General features: G+C 41.5%; 1 protein-coding gene across 1 annotated transcript in view; it reads right to left on the minus strand.

The window, feature by feature from the left end:
- si:dkey-40c11.2 (drebrin) overlaps window positions 1-9,396 on the minus strand; it is a 30,797-nt gene extending 21,401 nt beyond the window's left edge. The window contains exon 1 of the mRNA XM_068703923.1: window positions 9,063-9,396. Coding sequence (XP_068560024.1) covers window positions 9,063-9,154 — 92 coding nt within the window. The 5' untranslated portion in view covers window positions 9,155-9,396. The remainder of the gene's footprint in view (window positions 1-9,062) is intronic.
- Between the last annotated feature and the right edge of the window lie 6,054 nt (window positions 9,397-15,450).

A 15,450-nucleotide genomic window follows, 5' to 3' on the forward strand; every position in this document is an offset into this window, starting at 1 on the left:
GAGTGGATGGCAAAATAAATCCTTTTTCCTACACCTGACATGGGAAGGAGTAAAGGAGGATAAAGGGAGATGCGGTGAGGAGAGGAATGAGTGACGATGAAACCCCTAAAATTGTGTTCCACTGGGATCACTCTGGCATTTCCTGTGCATGCTGTCCCATAATGTTTACACACACACACACACACACACACACACACACACACACACAATAACACACACACACACACACACACAAACAGGAAAAGCCTCATATCACAGTTATTATGAGTTCATTAAAAACATGATGGCATCTTATCGTGAACCATTTCCTTCTGTAAAACAAACTAAACTCTCTCATGTATCACAGACCCACTTAGACCTCATTTGGCTCAGTCTCAGTCTTCTCTGCTGCCTCTCTCAGTGCTTTGATCTCCCTCTTATTCCTCTTCACCTGTCCTCTCATATTTCCCTTCGCTTCGCTCTGTCACTTCTCCAGCTTCAGTCATTCTGCTTTTCAACAACCTCCTGACAAAGGCCATCCCGCTGAACTTGTCTTAACTCACTGAAATTATCTCTCTTTCCTTCTCACGCGTTGTCCTTTGTCGTCTCGTTATTCCTCTGTATTTCTTACCAAGTGTCCCTGCCCGTTCATTTGCACCCCTTTCCCAGTCTCTTCAATCCCTCTCCACTCATGTCCCCCGCTTCATTCAGTCTCTCTTAACAAACAAACTAGTTTTCCCACCAAGGTCGTCAGGACAACAGAGCCTCCAGACTCTCATCATCCACCCGCAACCCATCCACCACCAGCAAGTGAACAAACAAGACAAGAAAAAGTAAAGTGGAGTTCCCAGTCAAGGCCCTGCAGTGAGACTTTGCAAGACACTAACAGTTAACCATAAGAATGTCATGATTACAACCACGGTCCTCCTTTGTAGCCATGGTGAAGTGGGAGAAATTGTTTAAGCAAAGGGTGATGATACCTCACAACGCCAGTAAAGCTATGGGAATGAGAGAGGGGTGCGTCATTATTGAGGTGGCTCAGTGTCGTTCTTGTGTGTTTATATTTTTCCGCATGTGTCGATGAACACTTGCATAAAATATGTGTGAAAGTGTCAGTGCGAGTGTCGGATGATCTCATAACTGTAATTAAGAGCAAAATAACAATTATGTTATTGTCTGTCAAAAGATTTGTGGCTATCAGACACAGACACTACAAGTGTGTTGTGCTTGGCACGCTCACAAAAAGACAAGACAGAGCAACACAGAACATGACGAGATGTTTCAGTTACGCCTTTCACAACATTAATCCAGGCTAAAGATGCCAGAGAGGAGCGACTTAAGAACACATCCTAACTGTTCAAGGAAGTAGAGCATTTTCTAGATATCACATATTTGGTTTACTTCTGAAAATAAGATAACACACCGGATATCTCTCCCACAAGAATCTTTAAGAGGTTACCCTCATTTGGCCCGATTCTAAGACCATCTTTCCAGAGTATATTTTTAAGCAATTAGACAGCTGTGTGGGAGCTACTCTGGAGGATGTGGGAGCTACACAGGATAACATTGTGTCTCTCCTGCTTGGGCACATTGCAATTCAAGCGTGGAAACAACATTACGACAGCTCGGTCACTCTCATATGTGCAATGCTAGAATATGAGCTGCATTGTACCTGAGTGCCAAAAGCTTGGTTTCACAAATTATATATTTAGCAAACTCTGCAGTTGAGACACAAGTAAACATCAGCACAGGAATCTATTCCTGTGATATCATTTTGTTGCTCAGATGTCCCCTAAAGGTCCTCAGCTGGGCTTTGATAACACACACACACACACACACACACACCATATTCATTCTCTTGCCAATGTTTGAAGACACACTAAAATACAGATGTTTTTAGACAGATATCTGACACACCCTTGGAAACACCATTCTGTATGTTGCACTCAACCCAGCTTCTATTTTTCATAGCATTTGCGTGAACAATTCATCTGGTTTCACAAACACACAGCCAAAGTTTCAGCCTTGATCTTGAACTGCAAAAGGGAAACAATAACATATTTGTTGAGCTCACTGCTGTGGGCATATAAAGGCGAGATTTCCAGTGGAAACAATGTGTAGAGGGTATCTGGTTAAGGTCAACTGCTCTGAGGCACTTGAATGAACAAAAGGAGGATTTGACAGAAAGGTCAGGCGTTAGGACGACTTGACAAAATACTTATCGGTTATTGTTCACAGAAATCTTTATATAAAACGTTTAATGTAATAAAAACAAATATGCCACACCTGCTAGATATTACATCGTTTTCAGGGTAGCAGCTCTTTAGTGTTCATCTTGAAGTTATTTTGTTACCAATAGAAAATTGACACCGAGAAGAACCGCCGTGCTACCAAGTCATGAAACATTAATTACCAACCTTTTGCATCTTCTGTGGGGCAATTACAAGTCACACTTCAATCAACACAGCGTCAATTTGTGGTTATGCACCCAACAGTTTGCACGCTAAGGAGCCCAAACATACTGAGACACACACACATAGAGTATAACCTTCTGCAGTCAGGTCTCATCATGACTGAGACCTACCATTACCCTGCAGCTTCATCTTAGACCCCAAATGAACCCAAACAACGTTTAAAGAAGTAGTAAGCAGTTGTTTGGTGATTACTGTTAGGAACATTCTCGAAAGAGATACATATAACAGCCATTATAGCCATCATTGTTGTCATCATCTTCCAACGTGCCACCCACAGGCACGCTCACACAAGCAGCTAGGTAAGCTGAGGGTACTCTTTACAGTCCTGCTTTCAGGTGCAAACCCTCTTTCTTTGAAACGGGCTCTATGTTGGTGGTATGCAATAGCTTTTAAAAAACTTTGATTTAACCAGGATCTGTCTGTGCCTAAATGGGACACTTACATGCATTATGTCTGCCCTAATCTCACACTAGAAGCACTTATATGGCCCAAGCAACACTGAGCCCAAGTTAGTGCTCGAGTGCCCCATTGTCCAGCCAACTAAAGCCCCTCTGGTCAAGCGAAGTTCCTGTCCTGCCAGCTTTTGCAACGGTGGTGTGACCTGAGGGTAAAATTAGTCGTAATCCTGAATCCTTTGTGATTATCATCGCTGCCCCTTACAGAGTCTGTGAACACCATGGTGTGAAAGGAAGCCCCAGTATCGGATTTTAGGGCCCATGAATTATTCCAACTGAAATACACCAAAACTGGTGTTTTTGCTGGGTTTCAGCAGCAAAAATAGCGTGCTAAGTGATAGGAATGCAAGCCTCTTTGGAAACCAAAGGAGATCTATGCCTCACAAACATCTACTGCAATGTATTACACAAGAAGCAAAGATAGACAGAAAGACAGGGCGACAAAGAGAGATAGTGGACTGGGCATTGGTCCAGTGTAACAGCCCTTTGACTTCCCATGAAGTTTAACGCTATTTATATCAAGAATTGATCAAACATGTCCTTTTATCATTTAGCCTGATAACAACACTATATGCTGCCTTTAAAGCCGTATCCTGAACAGCAAGAGGAAACCAAACAGACTGCTTGTTTTTTTGTCTGTGGGATTTCACAGTGAGATGTGATCAGAAGGGTTTGTTTCAACACAGAAAGGTATGACAACCTTGACAAGGCTGGATAAGGTTCACACAACTGTTTATGTGTCAATATGTCATTCAGTCTCTTTCTGTCAGGTGGGTTTTGTGGATAATTAAGGAACTGAATAAAAAGCAGAACAAGAGCAAGGAAGTTCAGGCAGTGAGTAACTTCTTGATAATAGTGTGATGATAATGGTTGTTTATCTTTACAAAAAAGATAACTGACTTGCTGCTGAGTCAGGGCACACTGTACACCGACACAAGCAAGAGCACTTAATGCATGTGCATCTACACACAATGCCAGCCCTGCGTTTTACCTCCCTCCCATCCTCTCCCCACAACCACAGGTGTCTTCCAAGTAGCGCGTAACTTTAGACACAGGAACTCTTTAGGTCTCGGTTAATCATGCATGAGCCTGTGGAAATTCTGGCAAGTAGCAGAAGCGCAAACACCCCAGGCCGATGCTGAAATAAAGGCTCCTCCATTTATCAACAGCAGAGTCGCTTCACAGGATATCAGAGGCCTGGCAAGGAGAGGTTGTTGCTTATTAAATGAAAATGGGTAAGAGTGATTATTGAAGTTTCCCAAGAGACAGTCAAAATCAAAGAAAAGATAAATGATAAATAAGTAAAGTGGGTTGAATAACATGTTGTGTTATACTGGAGGACAGCTACAAAAAGTACAACGCCTTGGATATCATTCCCGTTATGAAATAAAGTGTCTTTCAAAAATAAGTGGTGCCAGAGGTGAATATATATTTCAAAACAATGCTAAAACTGAAACTTAATCTTGGAATTCCATGCCCATTTGGTGATTTGGGGTTAGGAGTTATAACTTTGCAGCTACCATTCTGTCAAAAAATTGTCACAAGTGAAGGATTTACATCACTCAACAGTAAGTACTTCTTAACTTCTTGGGAAATTATTAGATTTTTTCAATTTTTGTGCAACAGTCTTTAACAGGTAAAGCTAAATCCGGGACAGTAAAAAACATCACCCTAAAACGGATTTCAGAAATCTCTGAACAATTATATTACAGTATCTACTATAGAAATACAATCTGTAATGTCACAATCTTAGCATGTTGTTTCCTTTATGGAATATGGCTACAATACACTTCATTCATACATCCCAGAATGAAGAAAGGGTGGATTGGTCTGTGAATAAACTGAATCACTTCGTTACTACAATACAATCAAATATTTACTTTATGCGTCACTACCTGCTAACTGTAATAATCCCTGTTCGAGGACATGGTGAAACACTTAACACAGCATCTAAGTGTGGACAGCAAGAAAGAGGTTTATGAATAAGAAGGTGTGTTCAAAGTCACCAGGGCCCACAAATGTCTGGATACAGCCCACACCCAAGTCTGACGAATAGAGTTCAAACTGCTCCACAACTCAAAAGGAATTCACATCTGATCAGTTTGCGCGGCTGAAACAATGCTGTAAACATTTCTCTATACTGACTTCTCCCACCTCTTTCTCATACTTGGCGAAGCAGGTGCTGCACTCTATTTGATACTCCACAGGAAGACACTCTGATAGTGCATGCTACTTTCGTCTTTTTTACTGAGGTGAAATGTGTAAAATGTGCGGATCAAAAACCACTCACTGAGGTATTTTATTGAAATGTATAAAACATTTTTTTGTTTGTGCTAGAACAATGTGTACACATCATTTCATACAAAATTAAAAGCCAAAAGCTCATGTGGTGCTTCTAGTCCTAACCAATGATAGCAATAGAGACACTAACATCTACATAGATTCGGGGAACGGTATGCAATGAATAACTCTCGAGAGGAACAGCTGAAAGTTATATTGCTTTACAGCAATAACAAAACACAACAGATCCCTGCATTTTTAATATATAGAAATTTGAAATATAAAATAGAGCTCTTTAAAGTATCAAATAAAATAAGAAAAAAAACTAAGAATAAGTCCCCTTTCAATGGAAAGCTTCAACGAATGCTCCTTCACATTTAGGAGTTTAAGGGTTAAGAGTTCCTTTTCCTTGTGGGTGTACTACTATGATGATTTTTCCACCCTGATAGAGCTAAAAGTGTGGACATGTTCTTATCTGGTGTCTCACAAATCGAGCTAGTCAGAAGGCTTCTGTGGGCAGATTCTACGATAGGCCACACGACCGTGCACAGTCAGGACTTGGCTCACCATTACGGAGTCCTCCGGATTCTATCTATTAGTTAAAAAAAAACTAATTACACTTATAGTGCAGAGTAATAAGATATTCTGTTATCTGTTTCTAACACGAGACCTCATTAACTTCTTTTCTTCATTTAGAATATCCTCTAATGTACAATCAATAACTAAGGATATACTTCTATAACAATGAGATAAACTACAATATTACACAGCAACAACAACCATTAGAATGTGTTAAACCGAATAAAACTGAACGCCTTTAATGTCAACAGATTAAGTGCAATGCAACGTTAATGCTTCACCAGCTTTTAGCTGTTGCACTAATCAAAGCTAGCAATTAACGTAGCAGTTAGCGTTTAGCTATATCTAGCGGATAGCGTTTGCGATCTTTTTACAAAATTACAATGATACAGTACGCACCAGAGTAGCATGACTCCTTGTTTTTAATAAAAAGTAACGTTATCAGACATAGAACGGAAACTGTGGTGTTACATTAACTCCCTGAACAACTGCTAACATCAGACTAGCCATTTCTCACAATGGCTACCTACAACTATCAAAGAAACGTGTGCTTCACTAACTGGAGTTTCAAACACTAATAACTCAACAGACATTGTGTCCCTCACGTTCACAGCAAGGATTCTGATAAAAGAACACCTTATTAGTGTATGGCAATAGTCATAACAAAATATGTGGCCTTTCCTACCAAGAATGTTCGTCGGTTTGCTAAGTTCACGGGAAAGATTTACAGTGGAAATGAAAATGACCGCACGCTGCACCCTCTATCAATTGTGCAGACGCTCAGTTTGGGAACAACATGCTACACTTCTAAATGACTAATGAGTTGTAGTATTTCATAAGTGTTACACCCATATGAAAGCTGTCAACATAGTTGCATAGAAATATTTCCATTTGTCAATGACCAAATTGACCTTACCAAAAGTTCCTATTTGATTTATTTTGGTGTAAACTCAACATAAATCATGATTTCTGCTTCTAACAATGAGAAGTATTTCCTGTTCAGAGAATTAGACCATGTATTTGGGAACATGCATTATCACTGTTTCTCTTTTTTTCTGTCTTTGAAGGTACACACTAACACAAAACACATGCAGAGAGTACAGCTTTCCAGCCTACAAGTGGGACATTTTGTAGTCCACAATGGTCTGGGAGACTGCTGAGAGACCTCCAAGGCTGTTTGTTGAGCAGAGAAGTCTGAATGAAGGATGCATTGAAATTGCTCCTCTTTTCTACAGAGTCTTACCCACAAAGGGTCTGTTTCCCATTCAGGACACAAGGTCATTAGATAATACACACAGGGACCTCAAGGCCACATAGTGGGGGGCGGGAGCATTCAAAAAAAACAAGCCTCCTACCCGTCTCAGTGCAAACTTCTCAACATCCAAGACTCACTGTAATAGTCTCTGCAGGATGCATATGCACATCCAGAGACAAATATATTCACAAGCAAACTCACGTGCACGCACATAGAAGCCCTTCGACACGCACAGAGACACACACACATGCAAGGTGGGTGTCTGTTTGGGTGGTTCGACAGAGGGAATCATGACCGTTTCCCCCTCCCACCTCTCTATTCAGTCACAACAGAGTTATTTAGTCCTTTGCTCGGTGAATGCTGGGGGATTTCTCTCTCTCTCCTTTTCTTTTTATCATATAAGCTCAACAAAACACGTGCTTGTTGTGTTTGTGTGATTGTCCACAGTGGTCTCATCCAGCATTATGAGGATACGTTGGATTTTTCACTGAAACTTTAGGTAAATGCTCTCCAATGAGAAAGTAAGTAGTATGCAGTGAAGTAATCACTGTGAGGTGTCGCAATGGGACACAACCTCTGTAGTGATACTGAACATGGAAACTTTTAGAGATTTTCCAAATGCAAGAAAGAATGGAAACTAAGCATGTTCTGCCTGGATGGGGAACTTATTTCCACCCCATTCATGAAAATGTCAGATTTCAGCTTGTCAAGGTTTACTCATAGTGTTCTGAATCCCATTTCCTCAAGTCTGTAAGGCATCATGAAAAGCCAGGAAGAAGGTAGGAAGAATGTGGGCAGGGAAACCTTGTGGCAGCGAGAGATGTGAGGCAGAGGAAGATGAAACAGCAATGGACAGAATCAGTCCTCTACTTCCACATGAGCACACGTGTGTGTGTGTGGGCTTGGGCCTTGGCCTATACTTCTCTAAACTATAACTTAATCAAAGTGAGTGGTTATGTGGAAAGAGCAGGGTCATATCTAATCCTCCCTGTGTTAGCTGAGTATAGCCAGTGACAACATGTCCATAGCTGGAGATGACAATATCACACACACATACAGTATGAGAGGAAAATGGAGAAAGAATATGAGACAAGGAGAATGGTATTGTTTGGAAAAGATGGATAGGTCACCATAGTTACAGACCAGCCAAACCCTGTAACAAAAGAAGTTAGCCAAGTGTCAGGTACAGCATGACATTGTTCCACATACAATGACGGAATTATTTAAACGTTTCATGTGTTTAAGAATCGTCTAGAGTCTAAAAAACGGTGAGATAGCTCTTCTCGTAAAACACTTCAATGTGTTTATTTGTACTTGAATAGTAGTCACGTTGGTCATGGATATGTTGTTCCTAAATAACGTTTACTTACACATTTAAGTAAGTGCTCAATAGTTTGTATCATAAATATGATTGGTTAATCATGTGGATGCTACTCATGCATGCGCACTGAGCTGTATGTCAAATTAAAGAGCCTCTCCCTGAAAGACAACCCGTGCCAGAGATCGGCACTTCATCAGGAACATGATCCTCGGCACAAAGAATGAAGCCTCACATCTCCGGGGGGAGAATAGCAAAGTCATGGAGCGCAAGGCCCGGGTGAGGGCAGCGGGTGCTGCACTTTCAGCCACACCAGCCGCCTGGCGTGCGTAATGGGACGGTAATCCACACCTCACATCAGCTCTCAGTGGATGGGGAGAGTCAATACACGCCTGTGTCACTAAATCAATTTGCATGCGTTTGTCACTAGAGCCTACTTGTAAAGACAGTTCTGGTTGCGCGCTGTCCCTGTGCTGGCCACATCGTATCCCTCATTGGATTCATTAAAATCAAGCCTCTGCTGATGCAACAGCAAACAGCTCACAAAGTAAAACAAGATGAAAACATGAACGTTTAAAAAAAATACTCTACTCAGATTCTACTCGTCTTCGTAATTTCATATCATAATGTCGCAGAATAAAGAAATTGGCAGTTAATCTTATATCACGAATAGTGTGTTATGGCAGGCAGATGCAAGTTTGCTCGAGAGCTCTGTGTGTTACCAGTTGGTGGAGGAACGGGGGTTGAGGATGTCCTCTTTAGCCGTGAGCAACGACAGGCTGTAGGTATCAAGGTTGACCGTCTGCGAGCTCATGGTGGCAAAAGTTTCCAGACCACTCCCGCAGCTTCTCTCTTCACTTTTCCCGACGATTTTCGGGGTCGGAGTATCTGCAGCAAAACAGCCACAGCGGAACAGTCAGGGTCGTTCGCGGCCGAGGACACAGCAGTAGAGGAATGCAGGTTCATGCAGTGTGGACTTAAGTTCCAAATTGGAGGCGATCTGTGCAGGCGCTGCGCACTCACAGCGTGAAAGAGACTTGCGACTGCTCACTGGTCTTTGTGCAGCGGAGTAGAATACGTTTTCACTATAAAGCCCCACCTCCCGTTGAGAGAGTGGAAAGCGTAATAACTTCACTAGCTGGGTCACTTGGAGGAAAAGCGCTCAGCTACACGTACAGATCACTACACTCGTCTCGTGCATCGTCCTTATCGTGACGTTCATTTAGTAACTCTTCTATAAGGCAACTTTGCCTGTCCATTAATTGCCGAACACTGTGTGAAACATTCACTTTGTTAAAGCAAAGCAGAGCCCTATTATTGCACCTCATCACCATTATTTACACATACCAGCAAATGAATGAAGGCTGAGGTACAGCATATAGAACTATCCAATAGAATATTAATTTATTTTCAAACAAATTTTATTTTTTCATTGCTGTTTTTTTGTGATGGCTTAGCCATTGTTTGAGCAAAATATCCAGAATAGCAAATGTTGATGTGGGTTAGAGGGGCTACAGGGGGCAGTGCGGCAGCTTTGGATCTGTCAGTCTCTCTTTGTCTCTTTTTGTCTTTGAATCGGCCCCCACTGGCCTTTGGCAGACTCCGGAGAAGCCATTTACAGTGCAGTCCATCTCTGAATGAGCCAAAGAAGGGCCAATTTCATGGGAACTGGGTCTGAAGCAGGTTGCACATAAAAAAGAGGCTGCTGCGGTGTTTAAGAACGGCTGGGGGTCTGTTCAATGGCTACCCAAGAGTGACAACACACAAACACAGACTGACCACACAATCATGCACAAACACTGCTGTGCACAGGCTCACATGAACACACACTAGCTCTGAACTCTAGACTAACTCCCTCCAAACATGCAAACACACACACGTACACACTCATGCACTGGTATTTCACTGTGGGTCAGTGGCATGGGGGTTTAAGTTCTTGGATTATGGGAATGTTCCTAAACTCTGTAATTTACTTAGCAGCCACTCTTAGATAATCCAGGACAGATGTAAGGGATGAAAGTCATAGGATTTTATTTTCTAAAGTGTCAGATTCAGGGGGGATTTGACCTCATGATATTTGATTTCAGATCACTTTTCCTAACATTTAATATGCCATGCCATGATTTTCACTGCAGAGATTTTGTCAGAAAACAGTTCTCTCACAGTAGCTCATGATAATACTCTGGTGAGTATTGGATTAACACAGTCACCCAACACAATCCCTTGGAAAAAATAAACACCTCCTTTTAAGGCAAATAGTTTCGATTTCCATCTTTCTAGTGTTCTTCCTTACATTTTTCACTGTTAGGGTTGTTTTCCAGGGATGCCCGAGTCAGGAAAATGATTAATAAATATGTACTACAAATACAAAACATAATAAATACTTTAACACTTTTAGTATTTACATTACAGAAGAGAAAACCACTTTGAATCAAAGGATGACTTTGCTAAAAACAGATTGAAATTGCTTCAGTTTAGCCTCACTTTTTGTTTGGAAATGTTCTCCCCAAAGAACCCAAATCTGGTAAACCCCTAATACAAATTGTGTTAAAAATGTTGCATTAGTTGTATAAGCAAGCATGCAGCACACACAGACTCTGCTGTTTGGGCCAAAGCTTGCATGCCACAGGGACAAGGGGCATGACATCCCCATGCCGCTATTATTCTTACAACTTCCTGCTATTAGAGGCTCTCCTGCCCTTCCAGACTCTCAGTGCTTCACTGTGGATGTGAACTGCAGTGCTGTTATGCTCCACTTCAGAGGACTTTGGCATTTCCTTTGCTGGGGTGCGGTGGCAGCTGTTGTTGGAGATGGGGTCTAAATGGGGGAATGATTGTATATCCAGTGGGGATTTGGAGATGTGTATGTTTCTGTGTGTTTCTGTGTGTGTGTGTGTATGTGTGTGTGTGTGTGTGTGTGTGTGTGTGTGTGTGTGTGTGTGTGTGTGTGTGTGTGTGTGTTTGTGTGTTTCGGTGTGTGTGTGCACGCTAGTGGGGATTTTTCTCCTCATTTACTGAAACTCCTCTAATTGTCACAGGCTTTTTGTCCAGCTTCCTGCCTTCCTGACATAGTCTAAACTAGCAGAGTGTGGGTGACAGAGTGTTGAGTGGTCCAGTCACACGCAACATCCTCTCATAGTCTCTCAGCTCAATCTTAAATCCAGAATCCATTCATCAGAAAGTGTCTCAGATAATACCCATTAATGAATATGTGGCATCGCATAACATACAAAATGCAATCTCTCGCTGAATTGATACAATAAACTTCCACCACTAAACAAACCACTTCCTTGTAGGCATGGATTTTTGTTTTCCTTTGACGAGGCTTGCGTGGCAGGTTTATGTGTGCTCAGAACTGATGGGTGGTGTTAAAAGTTCAGAGATGTGTTCGTGTTTGAGGTCACAGCTTGAACTTTGTCCTCCTGCTGTCCTGTTTCACTAATAATATGTTGTCCACTCCTCTCCTCTGCATGTTGTGAGAGGCAGGCTTACCTGCATGTGCTGTCATATTTGCGCGTGTATGAACAATTGCAGTGGTTGTAATCTTCCTTTGAAGTTGTCATAAATATAACCTTTCCTATGACAATTTACTGTTTTACAGTATGAAGTGCTGGAATGTGTCCAACCTTTTTTTTGAGAGCCTTTCATGCCAGAAAGTCAGACCTTGCTGTAAATGGTGCAATTAATTCATCCCATAGAAACAATCAAGCACTGTTGCTTGTCATATTTTATTGCTCATCATATGATGTTTAAAAGGCTACACTTAAATAAAACTTCCTCAAATGAAGCTGTGTTTTAGGAAGGGAATATTTTTATGACAGATTTCATGTGTCAATCTTTCAAAAGTTCCATGTTTGCAATGTGATAAGCAGTTTTTGTCTGTCTAGTTATTCATAACATAAGTTATGAATGACTATAACAAAAGCCTAAAGTCAATTCTTAATTTATTATATTACTTATTGTATCAGTGACAGAGTATGTGTGTTTTTTTACTCTAGCAGAGTGAATACACTTTGACATCTCTATCTCACCTCCTCCTGTCAAGGCAATGCTGAGCCCAGTGGAGGAGTCGTGTTATTGCTCTCCTGGAGGTAGATAATGAGGTAGATGTGGGAGAGGCTCATGAGTGGCGATGATACAACTGAGTAGAAGTTAGTCAGTGGTGATACAATGTGGTGTACACACATTTATCTGACAGCTAAACTCAAAAACGTACAACAGCAGCTGGTTGGGGCTAGCAACACCATGCCTTAGCATTGGAAGACGGTTGAGGTCAACTCAGGTTATTCAGGCGTGGTAGGAGAAGAAAACATCAGAGGTATGTGGCAAAGGCGGAAAGAAAAGGCATTTGAAGGGAAGAGAAAGAAAAGACAGAGGGCACACTTACACATCATAGTCAAACATACCCTGTGCGTGTGTGTGTGTATGTGTGTGTGTGTGTGTGTGTGTGTGTGTGTGTGTGTGTGTGTGTGTGTGTGTGTGTGTGTGAGAGAGAGAGATTTACACATTCTCTCGGAATCTGGATGTCTTCTCGTCAGGTCTCCAGGTGAGGTCACTGCTCAGCTATGTGCCTTTTAAAACAAAACTTGAGATATTTTCCCCTTGAGTTTGAGAGTGTATATTAGTGTGTGTGTGTGTGTGTGTGTGTGTGTGTGTGTGTGTGTGTGTGTGTGTGTGTGTGTGAGTGCATGCATTGTATGAAATCACATTCTAAGTTCAGTAAACACACACAGTATTGAAAAACAGCATGCTTTTCTTTCTCACTTCACTTTGTCTCCCCTTTACTCATTCCGAGTAAACATAAGATTTGACTTCCTCATGGTTTCGAGTTCGCCTTGCTTCAGTGAAATATGACAAGCGTAAACAAATGGCAGGGTTACATGGAAATAATAAGAGACCACAAATTTCAGTTTAAAAAGGAGCTCCACGTCTGCTTTTCCATACAAAACAGACCTTAAATGACTGTGGTGTCAGGATGATAAAGTATTCCTAAACTTTGCTTTGAGAGGCCCTGATTTAGAGGTGTATGCATGTGTGTGCGGGTGGGAGGGTGGGGGCAGACAGTTTTGTTTATGGAGCAGGCTTTGGGGAGGTCTGGACCAACAAGAATGAAGATGAGATGTCACTTGGAGGAAGGTGAAATATACAAAGGAATGTGTCACTCCTCCAGCAATGGACCTTCTCTGTACGTTTGGAATGACTTGTTGGACCACTTTTTTATAAAAATGTCCATGGCATTTGAGGTGTCAAACCTGGAAGAGCACTTAGCTGCTCCCCAAATACAATCTTGCTGTTGAGCAGCTCAGTGCTGTTCCAGGTTTGATCAGGCATACATCCTCTCTGAGGTTTAAAGCTTCTTCTCACTCCTCCATCATATTCTTCAAGGTCTCAAGCATCAGTAGAGATTTGTCTGTAGAGTATCTGATTGTTTCATGCTCCTATCACACCTGAATGGTCGAAGAAGAGCCCAAACACATTTGCATTTTGCATTCTCAGCTGTAAGACAGTGTTTTGTCTTTCGCTCTCAAATTCATACCTTCTTATCTGCTCCCGAGGGAACCCAGTAAAATGAGAGCCAGATGTGGTGATGTCATCATGGGTCTGGGACTTAAGATGTGTTCTACGAGGCTGCGGTGCGAGAGCAGGGGCAAGGTTGGTGGGAAACTTGAACACAGCCCACGGATCTAACGGCTGACGCTGCATAAAGGTCTGTAATCAATGTTCAAATCATGGCTCGTGACCATGAATGATGCTGAGGTCTCCGCTACATAAAGCATGCTAGTAAATTCCTCCATTTACTAGAGAATGAGAGGAAAACTGGTGTACGTCATCGGTTGTTAAGAGTTTCATGGCAGGCAGCTTCACTGCTGTGTTTTCCTGGCAGAGCCTGATTATAACACACATGCACACACACACACATGTCGAGATGGCATAATGACATACATATTTCACTATACCGCAACCGCCACCTTCCCTCGTCACTCTTCTAAAGTTACTCATCATCAGCCACATCACTAAACATCACCATGACAACACCCCTCATGTTTCTGTGGCTTTCTGGGATCTCTTACCAGACGAACTCTATTAAAAGTCTCAGCTCACAGCATGTTGATGTTGATTATGCATAGGCTCAGGAAGCTACTGGGTATGAGCTGTTGATTCAGTCTCTCTTTCATCCAAAGTTTCAAGAAAATGTGAAAACAATACACGTATGTAGGATGGCCACTGCTTGGTGATCTTGAAGACAACTTTTAATATTGAAACTGAACAAACGAGGCATTAATGATAAGACACAGGCATGTCAACTTCAGTGTACTGCTCAACATGAGTTAATGTAGCAGGGAACTCCTGACAGCAACCCAGTCGGGGCGCCGTGAAACGGTAAATATCTGTGGTCCACGGCAGGTGTTAGGACTTCAAACATAACTCTGGGTCTCGTGAATCATTCAAACAATCCCCCACTAAATGTAAAGAGCCTGCCAGAAGCTTGTGCCTGCTGGACACAGGGTTGCAATGCCTACCTTCAATTCTGTATGATACATGTTTTGTAGATTTCATCACAAAAACTAAATAAAGCAATAGATTGTTTGTGTATGTGCGTTAAATTTGAAAAAAAACGGATTTAATATATAGAAAATATGTGTTCAACCTATTCCATGTAGAAATATTTTTTTTCTGTATCTCACAGAGTAAGGTTGCACAGTGGGGCTTTTTCTCCACTAGGTGGCACAGCTGCATCAAACTTGCAGTGTGTGTAAGTTTGCATTCATTGTGAGGAAAAGGGTTGAGAACAACAAGTTAAAGACAGAAATAAATGGAATCAACTGCTTTTCTTGTTTTCAAAATAATATACAAAATTGATCATTAGATCAACTTACTGTAAATGGTCTGTTTAAATTCCCAACAAAGAATATTTATATGGAATATGGATATCATTTCAAATTTTCAAATGTTTTCTCATGCAGAACTGTCTGTGGTATTTATCAGTGGTATGGTCTCCTTACTGATTTAAATCTTAATGACCACCTCTTTGTCAATTAATTGCAAATTGATATTGAGTAACATTAAGTGCAACAACTAACTTAGGTATCAGAAAAGTCTATGAATTAT

Source organism: Cebidichthys violaceus, unplaced genomic scaffold, assembly GCF_023349555.1.
Source record: "Cebidichthys violaceus isolate CVI_PGR_0920_01 unplaced genomic scaffold, fCebVio1.0.p SCAF_9, whole genome shotgun sequence".
NCBI classification, from domain to species: domain Eukaryota; kingdom Metazoa; phylum Chordata; class Actinopteri; order Perciformes; family Stichaeidae; genus Cebidichthys; species Cebidichthys violaceus.